Source organism: Paramisgurnus dabryanus, chromosome 9 (assembly GCF_030506205.2).
Source record: "Paramisgurnus dabryanus chromosome 9, PD_genome_1.1, whole genome shotgun sequence".
NCBI lineage: Eukaryota > Metazoa > Chordata > Actinopteri > Cypriniformes > Cobitidae > Paramisgurnus > Paramisgurnus dabryanus.
In genome coordinates, this window is record NC_133345.1 from 38,948,619 (window position 1) to 38,965,321 (window position 16,703).

At 38.0% G+C, this 16,703-nt stretch overlaps 1 protein-coding gene across 1 annotated transcript; it reads right to left on the reverse strand.

Annotated features, from left to right (window-relative positions):
• Positions 1-574: 574 nt before the first annotated feature.
• ehd2b (EH-domain containing 2b) lies at positions 575-15,931 on the reverse strand. Its single transcript, XM_065260485.2, has 7 exons — positions 15,621-15,931; positions 14,059-14,501; positions 12,120-12,296; positions 5,378-5,475; positions 2,242-2,654; positions 1,990-2,154; positions 575-1,910 (listed from the first exon to the last, which is right to left on the reverse strand). The coding sequence occupies exons 2-7, from the start codon at positions 14,277-14,279 to the stop codon at positions 1,353-1,355; spliced, it is 1,632 nt and encodes a 543-aa protein (XP_065116557.1). The 5' UTR covers positions 14,280-14,501; positions 15,621-15,931; the 3' UTR covers positions 575-1,352.
• Between the last annotated feature and the right edge of the window lie 772 nt (positions 15,932-16,703).

Genomic DNA, 16,703 nt, shown 5'->3' on the forward strand with positions numbered 1-16,703 from the left:
GCACATAGGTTCACATGACGCACCAAACACATATTTTGACATGATGCATGACGCACATAGGTTGACATGACACACCGGACACATATTTTGACATGACACACAGAACACATATTTTGACATAGCGCATGATGCACATAGGTTCACATGACGCACCGAACACATATTTTGACATGACGCACCGAACACATATTTTGACATGACGCATGATTCACATAGGTTCGCATGACGCACCGAACACATATTTTGACATGACGCATGATGCACATAGGTTCGCATGACGCACCGAACACATATTTTGACATGAAGCATGATGCACATAGGTTCACATGACGCACCGAACACATATTTTGACATGACGCATGATTCTCATAGGTTCGCATGACGCACCAAACACATATTTTGAATTCCTGCCCCTTCTGAAGAAAAGTCACCGGCCGCCACTGCTCAGTAGAGGCTATAGATTTGCATTGTTTTATATTTCTTCAAATTTTAAGACATCAGTATTATTTTAAAGTACTATTAATGTATATTTCTCAATGCATAATTTGTAAAAAGTCTGCTTCGAAGCAACACAAACAAGTCAAGGGTTCTTTATTCAGCTCAGTGTATTTACTGTGATAACATTGCGGTTAACTGAAGCAGTGAAATGGATTACAGTAGTAAGAATTTCCACATTTTGTTTTCTTTATGACTTTCATTTCATATATATTTATATCTTGTGACATTCATTCATATGCATGGAGCTCATTCAATACAAAATAAAGAGAAAAAAACGACAAAAAATATAAGAGTATATTTGCTTTTCCATGTATAGGGCCAGAACTAAAGCAACATGCTAGAAAACAGATTTACACCAAGAAAGTCGCAGGTAAGCTTTCACTTGCATCTTTTGGTCAACCGTCGAGAGCTCAGACTTCACATTTTGATATTAAGCCGAATAAAAAAACGAAAAGCTGCTAGAAATGTGTGTAAAGCTATGAATACAGGTTTCTACACTGAAATGAATGACAATAATCTACAAAAGTTTGCTTGCAGTTTCACAGTTCAAGAGCCATAATAGGCTGAACTATGATGAGTCATGTGTGTAGCATTTGTGCATCGGACATCACACGGACCTCTGATTTTACTATCGGAAATCAAAATGGCCGACAGTTGCTACATTCCTTACGAATGACAGCAGTCTTTGGTTATCTCAATGTTCTTCGGCTTCCAGCTGGGAATCTTTGGCTTTTTTATTAGAGCGAGAATACACAGTAAGACACTAATAATGTGTTAAACAACGGCATTAAAATAATGTAAAGCTTGAGAAGTATAGATATCAGTATGGAAGCCGTGTGAGCTTTGTACATTGTCTAAGCATCAGAGCCTTTTTGTCGACGCTTGGATGGTGGTACGAGACGGGCAGGCAGCTCAGGGGGCAGCCCGTGACCATCCAGTTTCACTTCGATCAGATGGCTGGCCAATGCAAACTCCTCTTCATCCAACATGCCATCGCGGTCCACATCCGAGAGCTTCCAAATGCGACCCAGAACAGAGTTGGGCAGCCGTGTGCTCACCATCCAATCTTTGGCTTTGGTGCCGCTAAGTTTTCCTTCGTTTGGTGCCAGGTTGTAGAAGATCTCATCATACTTGGGTTTGTCCTTTGTCACGACCCATTCGTCATCTTCCTCCCCTCCCTCGCCATTTTCCTCCGCGTTCTCGCCAAAGGGGTCACCTTCCACGAACGGTCCAGCACGGGTGCCCAAGAAGGCCCCACCTTGCACTCCGAGTTGGTCCCCAGCCTCTAGTTCTTCTTGCCTGAGAAGGGGCATCAGTTTGGCAATGTCACTAGACAGAAGATCATCCAACACAGCCATCAGGTTGGGCTTCAGGGATTTAAACTTGGTGAAGTCATGTCCCATAAGTTGTTCCTGCACGACAAGTGAGAAAAGAGTGAGTGGTCATTCATAATGGTTAGGTTTGTCAAACCTAAAGCAAACCTTCACTAACCTGCATCTTAGCACAGTCAGGGAAGTCTCCAGGGGAAATATGATGCTGTAACTGGATTTTGGAGAAGATAACTGGGAGCTGATAGATCAGGTTTTTCTTTTTGTTGTCCTTCCTAAAGACAGACGGCATCTCCTGCTTCAAGTAACTGATGATGTGGGCATGTACCTATATGAGTAAAATACACCAATGTAACTAAATGTAACACTTTATAGTTTTGACAAAACTCATTCATAGCTTATTTCAAAAACATACCCGAACAAGTCGAGCCCGCTTCACCAGGTCATTAAGTTTGCGCAGGGCTGAGTGCCGGGGCAGATTCTGGATATCAGCGAACAGATCTTCCTCTTCCAGCTCGAATAGCTTGCGGTTATCGGTCACCACGAGAGGCTCAGACCAGAAAGACCCGATGTAGACTCTCAGAACCTCAGGAGTGTTAAACACCTTCCCAAGAGACCACATCAAAGCTCCATACACTCGCATGAGCTGCTGGGTGTCAACCATATCGGCTTTGTTCAGCACGACACGGAGTTTGTCTTCGTTGCCTTTAAGGGCACCGATGGCCTCTGAGAATTCATCGGAGATCTCCAGCTTATGAGCATCGAACAGAAGGATGATCCGATCCACACGCTCGGCAAACCAGTGGAGAACAGCTGGAAAGTCATAACCTGAAATAAAAAAGACGGTAGAAGACAATCATATTTAATAAACATATGTGATCCTGCCTAATGTGAAAACTCAGCCAAGTCATTTTTATTGTTTTCTATATAAAATCATCCTACAATAACATTCTGTAAAAAATGTAACCTTGATATATAGATATTGACCTAGAAGATCATGTCAAAAATTTTAAATCAAACTTTGATGCGCCTAGTTGATTCATCATAATATGAATTAATTAGAAACTTCAAAGAAAATTTTGACGCCTAAGTAACTGAGTTACAAATGTCCCATAACCTTTCAACATGGAGCTGCAAGGCACAGCTACTTATGATGGACCTGTCTGTAGTTATACATTATTACAAAAAATTGATTTTATTTAAAAGGATTTGAATCAAGAGAAACCTACTGACGCACTTTGTAAATGTAAAAAATCTCAGTTAAAGGTGCAGTGTGTGAATTTTAGCGGCATCTAGTGGTGAGGTTGTAAATTGCAACCAATGGCTCAGTTCACTGCTCACCCCTCGCTTTCAAAACGCATAGACAAGCTACGGTAGCCGCCACCGGACAAACATGTCATTGTTGGAGACAACTTAGTAAAAAAGTTGGTCCGTTAAGGGCTTCTGTAGAAACATGGCGGCACAAAATAGCGACTTCAATATAAGGGGACCCTCGGTGTATGTAGATGAAAACGTCTCATTGTAAGGTAATAAAAACATAACGGCTCATTATGAAAGGTTTTTATACACCACTGATACTATAGTTCTGTATATTATTTTGCATTTCTGTCAAGAGATCCATATAAAAATTACACACTGCACCTTTAAACGTGCAGACTACAAATAGAATCATATTTATAACTAAAGTGCTAAACTTGGATTGCATTTTCTTTAATACTAAAGATTCCTGTACAATAAATGTCATGGCTCAACATTCCTTCCTTTCCTCTCCCTTTCACACCTTAATAGCTCACTCGCTTAGTCTGTGCATGCATCACACACAAAATATTTTTAACTGCCCTTAGAGAGGAAAATATGTGAAGAAATACAGGCCTGGGACCAGTGAGATTAACTGGGATTAGTCAACAATGTCCTAGATATTTTACATACTTAATTTACCCTAAAACAGAACAGTAGTGGACTATAATTTATAATAGAATCACAATCACTTACTATTCATGTTAGGTTTCTGTGGCTTCTATGGTTATGACAGAATTATTTATATTAATTTAATTTGGATGGTTAATTTATCTAATTTTTTATCTAACTTTAAAAAGTCCTGGGTTATTTTCAACCCAGCGTTGGGTCAAAAAGGGACGAGCCCATGCAGCAGCTAGGTTAAAATTAACCCCAAAAAAGTTTATATTTGACCCAACAATAGGTTAAAACAACCCAGAATTTTGGGTTAAAACAACCCAGCATGGGTTAAATTCCAACCTAGCGGGCTGGGCTCGTCCCTTTTTTTACTCAACACTATGTTAAAAATAACCCAGCATTTTTTAGAGTTGCAAAATATGTGACCCTGGATCACAAAACCAGTCATAAGGGTCAACGTTTTTAAACTGAGATTTATACATCTGAACGTTAAATGAATAAGCTTTCCATTGATGTATGGTCTGTGAGGATAGGACATATATTTGGCGGAGATTCAACTATTTGAAAATCTAGAATCTGAGGGCACAAAACACTAAATATTGAGAAAATCGCCTTTAAATTTGTCCAAATAAAGTCTTTAGCAACACATAATAATGATAAATACATTTTTTGATATATTTACAATAGGAACACTGTAAACAATGTAATTATGCAGCTGGTTGCCAGTAACTTACTGTAGAAGATAAAGACTGAAAATTTAACTTTGAACAAACTGTTGCCAGTAAATAACATAAATGTAAAATCTACAATAAGTTACTGGCAGCTAGTTGCCAGTAATACCCAGTTATACTGTAATTTCTACAGAATTTTTTTTACAGTGAAATGTACAACATATCTTCATGGAACATGATATTTACTTTATATCCTAATAATTTTTGGCATCAAAACCCATGCATGCATACAATGTATTGTTGGCCATAATATAACCATGTGACTAATAACTGGTTTTGTTGGTCGAGGGTCACATACATTTCATACACTAAAATTCAAGGAATAATAATAACTGTTAGGGGGAATTATAACAGTATCTAGGTTTTCATATTGTGTTTACAACTTTACTGTTTGTATTAAAATGTATTCTAATAGTGACACATTTTTCTTTATCTTTCATATAATCATACTCCTTTACTGTGACTAATAGTGTAGTGATGCTGCTGTGGTTAATCAAACAGGCAAACACTACTCACAGAGACACACTGACTGAAGGAATACATTTCACCACTGAGTCAACAATAAACTACAATGAAATGAGTTTGCAGACTTTAATTTGTTCAAATTGGTTACACTTTGGTTTAGGGTCCAATTCTCACTTTTAACAAGTTGCTTAGCTTTCATATTATTATGTACAAAGCACATTTTTCTGCATGACCATATTCGACATCCCTAATACAACCCCATCAATAACCACTACCCTATTAGCTATTAATAATAAGTCAATTAGGAGTTTATTGAGGCTTAGGTCATAAAGCTCTATGTGTGTTCCCCATACTAATGTGTCACCTTTAAATTCATTTTAGTCATAATCTAATCTACTTCATACATCTGATCAACCCACCAAACCTCTCATTATTTCTCACCTCTGCTCACTCTCTGTTTGGCTCCAGACAGGATGCCTGGTGTGTCGATGATGCTGATGCTCTCCAGCACCTGACTGGGCAGCTGAGCACACTGGAACCTGACAGAGACACACAATCAAGTTTAAAGAGATGTTGTTTTGCATTCAGCGAGTGACAACATTGCATGTTTTATCTAATTTGCCAGTTGTTTTATGCTGCACCTTCAGAAATAAAGATACAAACGCTGTCACTGGGATGGTACCTTTTTACAACGACCTAATACATACCATATAGGTGCAGATACTGTATCTTTGAGGTCCCAATATACACTATTTAGGTACACAGGTGTACTTTTTTTTATTAAAGATTATGATTATGAATTATTATGACATACAGTGGCATTTATTTTAAAATAAGACAACTTTGGTTTAAAATTATTTAGCAAAACATTTTCTATTGAAAAAGAATTGAGATACAAACTTAGTCTAAACAGCATACATTGTATATTTGATTTAAAGGTGCAATGTGGGACTTTTAAGGGCATCTGGCAGTGAGACTGTAAATTGCAACCAATCCCATACGGCAAAAAAAATTCTCTGGCCAGAATTATATTTTGAATATATGCTAAATATATTTCGTAGAAAGTAATGCTCAAATGAATATATTTTAGAATTTGGACATATATTTTCGTTTTTAACCTTTATCAACATATTTTTCAAAATGTATTTCAAGAGCAAGCTAATACATTTCAAATGTTACATCCCATAAAAGTATTCTTTTCCGAAATATATTTTAAATTATGCTAAATACAAGCTTATTTTATAAAGTATATTTTTGAAGTTGAAAATATTTCATTTGAATCTTTTTAAAACATAAAAACCAATTTTTCATAACATAACCAAAGTAGATATAGTAGGCTATATATATATATATATATATATATATATATATATATATATATATATATATATATATATTATATATATATATATATATATATATATATATATATATATATATATATATATATATATATATATATATATATATATATATATATATATATATGTCATTGTATTTTTTTTTATTCTTTAAAATGTATTTATTTTTATAATATGGCCAAATAATTTGTATAATTTTTGGCCATTTATTGTATATTTTGAAGTATATTTAGAATTTTTTGCCGTATGGGATGGCTCATTCCACATCTCACCACTCGCTTTCGAAACACTTACAGTAGCAAAGCTACGGTAGCCACCACAGGACAAACATGTCATTGTCCGAGACGAAATAGAGCAGTATGTCCGCTTAGGGCTACTGTAGAAACATGAAGGGGACCCGCCTTCCATGTAAGGGGACCCGCGGTGTATTTAGATAAAAAGGTAATAAAAACAATGCAGTTCATTAAGTAAGGTCTTCACTGATAATATTTTTATTTATGTTATATTGCATTTCTGTCGAGAGATCCTCCTAAAAGTTACACATTGCACCTTTAATGTGTGTATGTTTTCAGTATATTTAATTCAGTGAATTTTTTTTTTAAAGGGACAACATCAGTTTTGGGGCCACTGGTTTTCTTATGCCCAAAATGACTGCTGTGTGATACCATAAAAGGCCACAATGATCAAACATACAAGAGCCCTCGAGTTAAAACAACTTTCCCCTGGAGAATAGCCGAAAGAATTTTTCATTACCCTTATAACAGCTGTATGTGATCTAACAAGCAGACTTCGAGCGTCACTCCTCCCTGGTCGCTCCATTGTGTGGAAGCAGTGCTTGAAACACACAGAGCTTCCTGAAGGAAAATAAGGAACACTGCCAAAAGCAAACAATACCTGCCGCTAATGATCCGAGCTATAGAACAACACAGTCTCTTCCTGCGCTAAATGAGTTTAACGTGAACTGTTTTCCTGGCCAGGAAACGAGAGAAAAGACGTTCTCAAAACATGTTCACAAATACACCCTAAGAGACCAGAGGACAACCGAATCTGTGGAAAAACGGCATTCCGAACAGCTCCTCCTCTGGTGCCGATGTGCACCTTCGACCTGATAATGTTGAAACTTTCCTGGCAAGGTTAAGAAAACTGAAGCTGGTCAAATGAACTGAACTTGAACTTTAGCATAGTTGCCTGTCACTATAGCTTCTGTTTTACAGTGTTTGCGAGCACATTGTCTCCTTACCTAGATTAGTGACCTTGAAATTGGTATTAAAGAACTCTAACATTAACTATTAAACTATCTGTAACTATCCAATAACAAATCTGCAACAGGACCACCCAAAATACCCTAGCAACTCACTCAAAAGACAATCAAAACAGTATTAGTGGTCGACCAATCTGGGCTTTTTAATGACTAATGTCGATATGGATTTGAGCAATGTGGCCTATTAGTTATGAGGTCGATATAACACAAATGTTATTACAGTAAATCAGAGACAAATGTTTTTATGGATAATATTTATAAATCCACCCCTTTTAAAGAACTTGAAAAATGTTAATAGACATATGTACTGCAGATATGACACCTCATGTTGTTTGAGTAAAACATTGCTGCACGCCAATTATATAACATCAGTTACAGTAAATGTGAAAAATTATTGGTCATTTTATTGACTAGCTAGACTTTGCTTTACATCTGAGTGTTTTTTTGTGGAAAATTGTTGGATGCCGATAATAAAAAATATGCAATATATTGTCTATCTCCACCATAAACTCATTTACTAGGTTAATTGAACCCAACAATCCAAATATTGGCCATTGCAATATATCGGTCATTCACCACCATACTGTTGTTTACCCCGGTTAATTAAACCCAACAGCACAAATATCGCCAAATATAATATACCGTTCTATCGCCACCATACACTCATTAACTAGGTTAATTTAACCCAACAGTTCAAATATTGCCCACTGCATTATATCGGTCTATCCCCACCATACACTCATTTACTAAGTTAATTTAACCCAACAGGCCAAATACCACCATCCGCAATATACCGTTCTATCATCATTTACTAGGTTAATTTAACCCAACAGTTCAAATATTGCCCACTGCTTGGTATCGGTCTAACCCCAGCATACACTCATTTACTAAGTTAGTTTAACCCAACAGGACAAATATCGGCAACTGTAATATACCGTTCTATCGCCACCATACACTCATTTACTAGGTAAATTTAACCCAACAGTTCAAATATTGCCCACTGCATTATATCGGTCTATCCCCACCATACACTCATTTACTAAGTTAGTTTAACCCAACAGGACAAATATCGGCAACTGTAATATACCGTTCTATCGCCACCATACACTCATTTACTAGATTTATTTATCACAACAGTTCAAATATTGCCCACTGCATTACTGTATATCGGTCTATCCCAACCATACACTCATTTACTAAGTTAATTTAACACAACAGGCCAAATATCGCCATCTGCAATATACCGTTCGATCGCCATCATACACTTTACTAGATTAATTTAACCCAACAGTTCACATATTGCCCCCTGCAATATATCGGTCTGTCGCTACCATACACTCATTTACTAAGTTAATTTAACCCAACAGGCCAAATACCGCCATCCGCAATATACAGTTCTATCATCATTTACTAGGTTAATTTAACCCAACAGTTCAAAGATTGCCCACTGCAATGTATCGGTCTATCCCCAGCATACACTCATTTAGGGGAGACCGGGTATAGTTGTAACACGGGGAGAGTTGTAACACTACCAATTCCAGGAATCAGGGATAAGATAGGAGTCATGTGACAGTTTCAGTTTTCTCAGACTTCCTTTATGATCCTACATGGAGGTGTTGCCATCTGTATTGCCATCTCTCCTAAAGCTACAGCAGAAAATCTAATTCTGAGTTAAGAAAGTAAAAAAAACTAACAAGATAATATTTTTTTTTAGCACTTCCACTGTTGTAGATAATATTGTATGTGTTGTATCAAGTCAAACTTCAGTTTCTCTAGTAAAGAATGGTATATCAACCTTCTGCTAATTTCAAAGCACCATGCTAATACAGCTAGCTAAACAATGGGTGACAGTGATGGGGTAGGTTGTAACACGTGTTTGGAAACCATACCCTTACATACAAATAAGAATTTTTTTATGAATTTTACACCATGTGAAAAGCCAAAACAAGAAGGTAAAAATAAACTGCCGGGAAAAGAGTGAAGGCTGATAACTCCTCTTCAGATGAGGAAGATTTCTGGGTCGTCTGCATGGAACTATTTAGAAATTCAAGACAATTCAAGCACAAACACATACAATATACACATTCACTCCCCATATTCACACATATTTTATTGTTGCAGCTATTCATTTAAAATAAAACTGTTGTTGTGGCATAACACTTGAAGTACCCTTAGTTTTTGGGCATTTTGTCTACCTGTTACAACTTACCCCAGTATGTGTTACAATCTACCCCAGTAGTGGGGTAGGTTGTAACAAAGGACCATCTTGTATTTGTCGTCATCTCAAAAAGTCTGTGACATAGTTGTAGAAATTTAAACTGTGTCTATTTGTAGTAGACAAATGTGGGTACATTGTCTAAAAGTTTCAGACATGTAGCTAAAATTAAAAGGTAGTTTTGGTGCTGGAGAAAAAAAGTGTTACAATCATACCCGGTCTCCCCTACTAAGTTAGTTTAACCCAGCAGGCCAAATATCGGCAACTGTAATATACCGTTCTATCACCACCATACACTCATTTACTAGATTTATTTATCACAACAGTTTATTGCCCACTGCATTACTTTATATCGGTCTATCCCCACCATACACTCATTTACTAAGTTAATCTGACCCAACAGGCCAAATATCGCAATCTGCAATATACCGTTTGATCACCACCATACACTCATTTACAAGATTAATTTAACCCAACAGTTCAAATATTGCCCACTGCTTGGTATCGGTCTAACCCCAGCATACACTCATTTACTAAGTTAGTTTAACCCAACAGGCCAAATATCGGCAACTGTAATATACTGTTCTATCGCCACCATACATTAATTTACTAGGTTAATTTAACCCAACAGTTCAAATATTGCCCACTGCAATGTATCGGTCTATCCCCACCATACACTCATTTACTAAGTTAATTAAACCCAACAGGCCAAATACAGCCATCTGCAATATACCATTCTATCGCCACCATACACTAATTTACTAGGTTAATTTAACCCAACAGTTCAAATATTGCCCACTGCAATATATCGGTCTGTCGCCACCATAACCTCATTTACTAAGTTAATTGATCCCAACAGCCCAAATATCACCAACTGCAATATATCGGTCTATTGCCATCACACACTCATTTACTTAGTTAATTTATCCCAACAGTTCAAATATTGGCCACTGTAATATACCGTTCTATCCCCACCATAAACCCATTTACTAGGTTAATTTAACCCAACATTCCAAATACCGGCCAATATATGGGCTACTACTGTTCAACGGTAGCCTAGAAATCTAGACGCACCCTAGCGGCCGCAAAATATATTTGCTGCCAGGGTTTAGTCTAGGCACTCACAATACACTTAACCGGTCCAAAAACCAAAATTTGGTCAGGCCAATCACATCGTGTGTAGCGTCTGTGGGGCGGGCTTAACATGATGACGACAGCGCTGCAACGGTTCCTACTTGAAAACAGAGAATGGCTGCTGCTGCTGGCGAACAGCTATCTTTTGAAGCGGCTTTGGCCGCGACTCTGGAGGACTTAGACTTATGTTTTTCTTTGAGAGAAGAGCAAATAAACCCTACTGAAGTCCTTTTTAAGCAAGAAAGATGTGTTTGGAGTTTTGCCGACTGGTTACGGTAACTACGTCACCTTCTTCGTTGCTCTGATCCGTCATAGCGCTATCCTATTGCGTGCAGAGGCATTTTGAGGGACAACCTTATGTCCCGCCCCTTGCATTGAGCCGTTTGTGTGAAGAGTTGCCAGACCTTATATCTTGATGTAGGTCTGGCTAACCAGGCTAGTTCAACGGTATATCACCACCATACTGTACACTTATTTACTAGGTCAATTTAACCAAACAGTTGCGTTTGTCCAGTGGTGTAGTGGTGCCTGAAGAAGTGTTTATTCTTAAATTATGATCCCATATTTTTTAAGTGGCCCAACTACGGTTGAATGCCCTGTGTTATAAACAGTGGCATGTAAGACTAGTGTTGCATATTGAGTTCACTCCAAAATGGGCCAATGTGTTGTCACATAAAATTGGCTGCTTGACTTTTCAGCATAAGGGTCATTATGAAATTAATATTATTAATCAGTTATTTGAATTTAGAGGTGGGTATACCCCATGCCATCTAAAAAAGAAGTATACAACACTATACCACTGGGTTTGTCCATATTTTACCCAGCTTTTTCAGAGTGTGCAAATCTAGATCACAGGATGCATAAAGTCAACCTTTACAAGTAAAAAAAAAACAATTAAATGTTTTAAACCTTTGGTGCACTTTGACCACCAAGTCTTCACACATTGCAGCTTTCCTTGCTGAATAACTTCTCTTGTGATATCTCTCCCTTCCACAAGCTTTCCATAAACAAGGAAAGTCCCTCCTCTCTTTGAAATTTGGCACAGACTCTTCAAATTCCATAGAGCGAAAACTAACACACTGTTTCTCTGTTATCTTCCCAGCCTGCCCAGCATAAGCAGATGGTTCAGTGGACACATTCTCTCACACGACCCACCCTCCTCGACCCCATTTCGACATAGCTGGCCCGTGCAACACGTACAGATCAATTCACCTGTTAAGGAAGGTGTTTCCGAAGGGGTTGAGCTGGCGAAAGGGTTTGTTGGGATCCACAATGAGGGCATTTCCAGGAATGAGACTCTCCACGTCTCCATGCATGATAGCGGTGAAGCTGTCGGTGGTGGGCTCTGGCCCTATGCGACTCCCAGGCACTTCCTGTTCCAGCAAATATCTGTGTTGACAGAATGAAGTCATGGGTAGAGTGCTGACATGATGGCTTTTCATAACTGTTTGTTTTTCTGTCATGCTCTGTTTTCAATCAGTAAATTAAACTCTTTGGGGTTTGAGTACAACGTTAAAGGGATAGTTCACCCAAAAATGAAAATTTTGTTATAATTTACTCACTCTCACGTTGTTACAAACTTGTATACATTTCTTTGTTCTGATGAACATGAAGAAATGTTTGTAACCAAAATGATTAGAGGCCTCATTGACTTCCATAGTAAGAAAAAAGAACACTGGAAGTCAATGGGGCTTTTGATTCTTCAAAATATCTTCCTTCGTGTTCATCAGAACAAAGAAATGTATGCAGGTTTGTAACAACATGATAGTGAGTAAATTTTCATTTTTGGGTGAACTATCCCTTTTAAATTATGTTTATAGGTTGAAAGATGTCTTCAACCAATGCAAATAAGATCAATAGTTTTAAAATTGGCTGATTGAAACATTTACTTGATATTAAAGGGACATTGCACTTTTTTTGAAAATATGCTCATTTTCCAGCTCCCCTAGAGTTAAACATTTGATTTTTACCGTTTTGGAATCCATTCAGCCGATCTCCGGGTCTGGCAGTATTACTTTTAGCATAGCTTAGCATAATTCATTGAATCTGATTAGTCCATTAGCATCGCGCTAAAAAATAACCAAAGAGTTTGGATACTTTTCCTATTTAAAACTTGACTCTTCTGTAGTTACATCGTGTACTAAGACGGACGGAAAATTAAAAGTTGCGATTTTCTAGGCAGATATGGCTAGGACTATACTCTCATTCTGGCGTAATAACAAGGACTTTATTGCTGTAACATGGCTGCAGCAGGCGCAATGATATGCAGCGGCCGAAAATAGTCCTCTGCATTTGAAAGTAAACAAGGGGACTATTTCCGCGCAGTGTGTAATATCACTACGCCTGCTGAAGCCATGTTACAGCAGCAAAGTCCTTAATTATTACACCAGAATAAGAGTATAGTTCCTAAAATCACAACTTTTATTTTAATTTTCCATCAGTCTTAGTACACGGTGTAAATACAGAAGAATCAAGTTTTAAATAGGAAAAAAATATCAAAACTCTTTGGTTATTTCTGAGCGCAGTGCTAATGGTCTAATCAGATTCAATGGATAATGCTAAGCTATGCTAAAAGTGCTAGCGCCAGACCCGGAGATCAGCTGAATGGATTCCAAAACAGTGAAAAACTCATGTTTAACTCTAGTGGAGCTGAAAAATGAGCATATTTTCAAAAAAGTGGAGTGTCCTTAAACACAATGATCTACCGATTGAGCTATAGGAACATTACTTTCCATGCTGTCCTTCAATTTAAGGTATGTTATTCTCAAAATGGCCAAATAGTGGTCACTTTCTCAGCCTGGTATCACATACAAAGGAAAGAATGATTTGTCCATAGCACCAACTCTCAAATACCTAAACCATGAGCGAACTTATAAAACTTCCCATGGGCGTAACTTCAGTATAGACACTTCACCTTCCCTACATTTAGATTTTAATAGCTGACTCTTAAAAAACTGTGACCCTGCCTATATACCCAACATATATGGGTATGCAGGATATATAAACCCTACACAACGTAAAGAACATTTTGTGAAAATACTGTATAACCTTGATATTGTTAATATTGATATCAATGGACTTTAGCCTTGCAGGGTCACAATTTGGTCCACCCCTGTTTTGAACTTGAGGTTACATCTATGTTTAGTCTTACTTGATGAAGGTGGTCTTTCCAGTAGAGTATTGCCCCACCACCAGCACCATGGGTTTGTTGTCGAAGTCGGCATCTTCCAGACTTGGTGAGTGGAAGTCGTGGAAGCCGTAGTATTCCTCCAGGGGCAGAAGTTTCTTTCGATAGAGTGACTTGAGACCCTCGGTCACCGTCCTGATCACCTCAGGGGCTTTCTTGACGTTCTTACGTCCCCAGCGTGACATCTTGTGACTAGTCAGAGTTTCCTTGGCAGTCGATTTATAGCTGTGTTTTGCACTGTTTACGTCTCCTCTGGGAAGACTCTTCTGTGTCTTGCTGTATTTATATAATACACCCGAATGTTTCTAGCTCCGGGGTATGATGTAGTGTATAAATCAAAATATAGTTTACTTTAAATCTCTGGATTTTTACTTTGTTAGTAAATGGCCTATGATTCTTACCTTTACCTGGAAGAAAGAAAGAAAAAGGAAAAATATTTTTACTGTTTTAGGGTGAGGAAACCTCGCTTACATTTAGTCTTTTCACGCATCTGCAAATGATGAATATTAAAGAGTCTTTTTAAGCCCACAGGGAGCGTACAGTACATTGTCCATGCATGTCTGGAAAAAATTGGTGCTCCTTTTGGAAACCCTAACACGCCCAACTCCACAAACACGCATTCATAACTTGTTTCCTTATATTGAAAACAGTTTTCCAACTGCGGCGCTTAATGGAAAATTAAATACACAAAAGATTGCAGTTTATAAAGGGCTGAAGTAAGCGCCAGTGATTTGTAAGACAAAAATCATATTCAGCTGCCTTGGTTGAATTCCAATGAATCTCCATTTTAATCTCCATCATGTTTTGGATTGAAACAAAAATCACTCCCTAGAGTCAGAAAATTATTATTAAAACATCTTTCCCTGGTGATTAAAAATTACAGCTTTGCAACTTAAGAGTATCTTAAAGGTACATATTTGGTACCAAATGTATACATACCTCTGAGGTACATATTTTAACCATTTATAGACATATTTAGATGATTGATTCAGGATCAAAATTGAAGAAATTGGACAGCTGAAATGTTTTTTTTAAAGACACGTTACTCTTAGTTGTGCCAATTTAAGGACCTTTATTAACAAAAAGAAGCTAGATGTCTCCACAGAAGTGCAACATAGTTTGGATGCACTCACATGTTGCGCAGGAGGTGGAAAATGCCTTGTGGCATCATTCACCAGAATTGCAACACAGACCGCAAACTTTTTGGGAAAAGTAAGCCTTGAGCTCCAACTAATTTCCAAACCTATTGCAGATCCGATGCAACACTGCATTTTTGGCAATAAGAGAAAAGAGCAGAGACTTTTGCTCATCCAGCCTAGACCAAGAGACTATAAAATTCATTTCTTTCCTTTTTTGGAATGAAGCTACAATTCGCGTCGGTTTAAACAACTTGACCACAAACTTTAGTTAAAGATGCATGTTATGCAATCATCCTGTAAACATTACCATTTGGAGAAACAGGAGATTAGGTACGTTTTTCCCATGCTTTCACAAAGTTTTGACTATAGCACAAAGATCTTACTTACCTAAAACTATTCATCCAAAAGTACTTGAAGAGTTGATGAACCTTAACAGTAGTTTCTTTGTCTTCTCCAACCCAGATGGTGTTTCTACACGCAAGGATGTACCTTAAAAATAGCACCAGGTCAAGCACTTCAAGTGAAGGATCTTCTGCAGATGTATTTCAGATGAGAGGTTATGATAGGATCTGACTGTTCTTCTCTCTCCCAGCAAAATGTGCACACAAGTCACCTCCCTATCCTTCCCTGCCTGCTTTTCTCTCTGCACCTCTTCTTCTACTAACACAGCAGCGGGGAAAGCCCTGGAAGGCTGGTAGGTTTAGATCGGGGTGGGGTGGTGAGCAAAGAGTGCCAGTGCATCAACACATTAAGGTGGAGTCAGATGCTTCATAGGACTCATTTACATAAAGTACCGCCTGCAAACATGAGGGTGTGGTGCTGTTCATCTTTCAGCAGGGTACTGTGGAGCAACACATTGTGATATCTTTAGCATTTGTTGAAGCAAGAGATCTGCTCGCACATCAGACGTTCACATGACTCCTGTTGCTGGCATGAAAGGGCACAGTTTAAACCCGGGATACATTGCAGGATTTTTGCACGTCTATATCACACTGTGCAAATCTTGGTATGACACGCATGAATACTGTACGATGATAACCATTAAATCTTGTGTTGTGACGGCTGCGTTAGCAAAAGAAAAACTGGTAAGGACATACTGGTAGGCAGGTCGTAGGAGCAAACACACTGTGCGTTGATCATGATGAACTTCTGACACTGTCAGAAAACTATCGTAGTCTATCTTTGGAAACTGCCATCTTGGAACCTCTCTCACTGTATGACTTAGGACCACCGATTAAGAACCACGATCACCAGTGTTTGAAGATTATGGGGGTCCCCTATCTAAGCCCCACCCCTGGCCAAGCCCCCTGTCATTAGAGTCTCCGTGATTTCACAAAGCAAGCTGTGATCCTGGATCAATGTTATAATCAAAGAAATCCTTAATGACCCTTAACCTCCTTAGACCAGAGCTTTGGTTTGTCTTTTTTCAGATATCTTCGAGCTATTTGGGGTTAGGAAGAACCAATAAAT

What these genes read in the sequence shown, in the direction of transcription:
- ehd2b (XM_065260485.2), bottom strand. Translation starts at nt 14,279, where the DNA reads ATGTCACGCTGGGGACGTAAGAACGTCAAGAAAGCCCCTGAGGTGATC. An exon ending in CAAACAGAGAGTGAGCAGAG is followed by an intron (nt 2,655 to 5,377) that starts GTGAGAAATAAT and finishes TTTTTATTTCAG; the next exon opens with GTTATGACTTTCCAGCTGTT. An exon ending in AGCGGGCTCGACTTGTTCGG is followed by an intron (nt 2,155 to 2,241) that starts GTATGTTTTTGA and finishes TTACTCATATAG; the next exon opens with GTACATGCCCACATCATCAG.